The sequence below is a fragment of the Diabrotica virgifera genome, chromosome 2 (genome assembly GCF_917563875.1).
Source record: "Diabrotica virgifera virgifera chromosome 2, PGI_DIABVI_V3a".
Taxonomy (NCBI): domain Eukaryota; kingdom Metazoa; phylum Arthropoda; class Insecta; order Coleoptera; family Chrysomelidae; genus Diabrotica; species Diabrotica virgifera.
Genome location: NC_065444.1, coordinates 162,559,986 through 162,563,997, shown reverse-complemented (window position 1 = coordinate 162,563,997; position 4,012 = coordinate 162,559,986). Strand labels below are relative to the sequence as shown.

The following is a 4,012-nucleotide window of genomic DNA, read 5'->3' as shown; positions in this document are numbered from 1 at the left end:
AATTGAATTGTTGCTAAAATATTCGTTTAATTTTCACCAGCTTCTGGAACTATAATCTAAACCAAGAAGGCTTTTAAGTCACCAAATTATTTAATTATTGGTAAATAATTACTTATCTAAAACTTTATTTGAAAATTAAAGATTTTTTTGTTGGGAAAACCCGCATTTTCCGAGGAAAATTTTCGTCGGAGCAGATCGGGAAAAACACGTCTCTATGCAGAATTTAATCACAGTGAATTTTTATTTGAGTGTTTTTGTTGTAAAGTTAAAATCTTCGGAGTTCTAGAGCAATAATTGAAAAAAACACGATTTTCGGGCGCCATTTTGTTTATAAAAAAAGTAGCACACTATCTGAGGACTTTGCATACCTATATTATTAATATATAGGATCTTATAATTCGATTCCAGTAATAAAATTGCTGGTAAATAACTTTTCCCAAAAATAGCCTATTCTCCGATAATCAGCCCAGACTATTGGATGAAAGCACTGATCAAACCGATGTTAGTCAGCTGTTAATATTTGTGCGCACTACTTTTGATGATTTTACCAGTAAAGAGGAGTTATTTGATATTTGTCCTCTTTATGGAACAACAAAAGGAAAAGACATCTATGAGGCTGTGAAGAAAACAGTTGACAGAATTGGAGGCTTTGATAAATGTTCAGCCATAGTAACAGACGGGGTCTCATCAATGACAGGTAAAAAAATTGGATTAGTGGGTCTGCTTCGAGAGAATGGTGTCACTTGCCCAACAATTCATTGCATTATACATCAGGGAGCTTTATGTGGAAAATCAGTCAAGGAAGATCAAGTTTTCCAAACCGTGATTAAGATTATAAATATGATTAGAGGTGGAAATCGATCTCTTTTACACAGGCAACTTAAGCAGTTTTTAGTGGAAACAGAGGCTGAGTATGGAGACTTGCTAATGTACAACCATGTAAGGTGGCTGAGTGCAGGAAAGTGCATGGAACGATTTTTTGCCATAAGAAAGGAAATCCCTGCATTCCTCAACAAATACGTTTCATCTGACACAACTGAACTGGAAGAGAAGTTTAAGGATCCAGAATTCTTAAGACAGTTAGCTTTTATAACAGATCTGACTAATCATCTTAACATGTTAAACTTGAGTCTTCAAAGAAGAAACCAGACGGTTTCAGATTTGATCAGTCGATTTCAATCCGTAATGATAAACGGATTCCGGAATAAGCTGAACGTGTTTAAACGTGCTTTGGAAAAGAACAACCTGACACGCTTCCCTAGCTGTCTGCAAATAGCAGAAGAATTCAACGGTGAGGAAAATATTGAGTTTTCATCCTGCATTTCACAAATTGAACAAGTTATTGATGAATTCAATACAAGATTTGAAGAAATTGAAAGTCTCAAAAGCAGTGTACTACTTTATAATAACCCTCTTGGAGCAACCATTGATGATCAACCACCCAACTTACAGCTTGAGTTATGTGATCTTCAAGCAGACATGTTCCTAATCACCAGACAAGAAAAGGGACCTGAATTTTTCAAATTACTGTCAAAGGAGAAATTCACAAACCTGCGAGATTTTGGACTGAAAATGACGTCAATGTTCGGAAGCAGATATACATGTGAAAATGCCTTTTCCTCCATGAAATACATAAAAAACAAAAACAGAAGCAACCTTACCGATTCTTCCTTACGTCATCTTATGAGACTGTCTACAACTGAACTGGAGGTGGACATTTCTTCATTGGTGGATGAAGCCGATCGACCACAGTCCTCACACTAATTGGATACATCTTTTTCGTTACTTTTGCAATGTTTGTCTTGATTATTGAAAAGTGTTATCAATAAATTTTCCGTTTATAAAAAAATGTAGTTGTTTAGCAATAAAAGAAATAATACTCTTTTTTGTTTTAATTATTTTTATACCTCACTTTATTTTGTTATTACTTGTAACAAAATTATTATATGGCCCGCGACAACATCAAAGGTTTTAGTTTTGGCCCTTGAGGCATTGCAAGTTGGACACTCCTGCTTTAAAACCATAGCAAATCAAATTTGGTGGGTTTTAAGACGTAGTTATTGCACATTTTTTGACATACAATTAAGAATTTAATATTCACCATTGGCGCGCAAACGGGTATTATGACCGATATTACCCGTACGCACGCCAATGGTGAATACAAAATTCTTAATTGTATGTCAAAATATGTGCAATAACTACATCTTAAAACCAACCAAATTTGATTTTCATATCTCAACTGGTTTTAAAGCAATAAATAAATCGTCAGTTTGTAAAAAAAATTGAACATCCCGTATCTCGGACACGAAACATTTGCGGACGTATGATTATTAAGCAAATTGTCATTATTTTCTCATGTATAATTACCCCTTAAAGTTTGTCGCCCTTATTTAGAAACACCCGTACTGATGACGAACATGGCCAGTTGTTAAAGTACACAACTTTATTATTATCCAACATAAGCGAATGAATCGAAAGAAAAAATGTTAAGAAAACTTGAGGCTATAGTTGGGTTGTATATTCAGTATTTTATAAATGCTAGAATAGTCCACAGGGTGATGCGAACTTTGAGAAAAAAACACAGAATAAGGCTATAACGTGGTAAAATATCACTTAAATCGGGCAATACGTTTAGGAAATTCAAAACATCAAAAATGACCAAATTTATAGTGGATCGGTTTTTTTTGCACCGCAGTGTATTATTTGGATCAGTTCAGTTATCGACTTGTCTTAAAAATATGAATTCGGGACCTTTCTTGAACTAGGAAGATAGAAAATTGGATCTTGTTGCGGCAAAATAGTTCATGTTATATTTTTACTCACATTAACGAAGTATTCGTTTAGACTTTCAGGGTTTGGAAGGGAAAATTATTGAGCTGTGCGAGTTTTATTTCGAAGATCGTTTATTATGGACCAAGTTTCTTTTGCAACACTTTCAGAGCTTTCCAGACGATTTTGATAGTAGGCTTTTTTATCTGATTTGATAAGTTTTAGATACGTTACCATGCACTTCGTGATGTATTCAGTGACAGAAACGTTGGTAGTAAATTTCTTGATGTATAGTAGTGAACGCATATTCTTGGCTGATATGCGGATACTTTTCGTAACCCAGGGTTTGCGATGTTTTGGCTTAATTGTAGTTAACGAAAATGCCTTATTGAAGATACACAGAAGTTTATCTAGAAAAACACTGAAATTATAAAAGGTATATTTGTTAAAATCCCTATACAGGGCTACATCAAAGACATAACTAGTTTTCAATCGGTTGACCGATCATCATCAGTGTATTCTCAGAATCTAACATGCTAACCACCAAAGTAAAAAATATTTGGGTATAAACCGATTATAATTAATCCGCCATAGGAACATATGAAAATGATGTGGTTTTGAACATGGATATCTTATACATCTATGTTCAAAACCACATCATTTTCATATGTTCCTATGACGGATTAATTATAAAGGGTTTATACCCAAATATTTTTTACTTTGGTGGTTAGCATGTTAGATTCTGAGAATACACTGATGATGATCGGTCAACCGATTGAAAACTAGTTATGTCTTTGATGTAGCCCTGTGTAGGGATTTTAACAAATATACCTTTTATAAAGGATTTTATGTTTTTGTAATGGTATACAGCCAACTACAGGAAAATTTTTTCCTCGTGGATTACTGAAATTATAGTCCACGTCCATAGAAGGAAAATACCACTCAGAAGCTAAGCATAAATTTTGGAATTTACGAAAATTTTGAGCGGAAAAAATACTTCCTAAATGTCGGGTTTGCTTAGATGTTAAACTTCGTATACACTACTTCATGATCAGATAGTCCCGCTAATAACAGTAGAGCAGACATCAAGGAGTGAGAAATCTGAGACAATATAATCAATTATGGTAGATGCAGTTTTGGAAGGATACTTGGGTAGCACGATCAGCAGCATAATTAATGTTGAAGTCCCCGCATAGAATTTTTCTGCTTTTATGAGGCAGGTCGTCTAACAAATTTAGCAGGT

General features: G+C 34.3%; 1 protein-coding gene across 1 annotated transcript; it reads left to right on the top strand.

The window, feature by feature from the left end:
- The first annotated feature begins 1,185 nt into the window (after nucleotides 1-1,185).
- On the top strand, nucleotides 1,186-1,764 carry LOC126880845 (EPM2A-interacting protein 1-like). The gene has a single exon (XM_050644913.1). It carries the CDS (start codon nucleotides 1,186-1,188, stop codon nucleotides 1,762-1,764), a length of 579 nt encoding a protein of 192 aa, XP_050500870.1.
- Nucleotides 1,765-4,012: the final 2,248 nt, after the last annotated feature.

Excerpts from the sequence above, each read along its gene's own strand:
- LOC126880845 (XM_050644913.1), top strand. The coding sequence starts at position 1,186 with ATGATAAACGGATTCCGGAATAAGCTGAACGTGTTTAAACGTGCTTTG.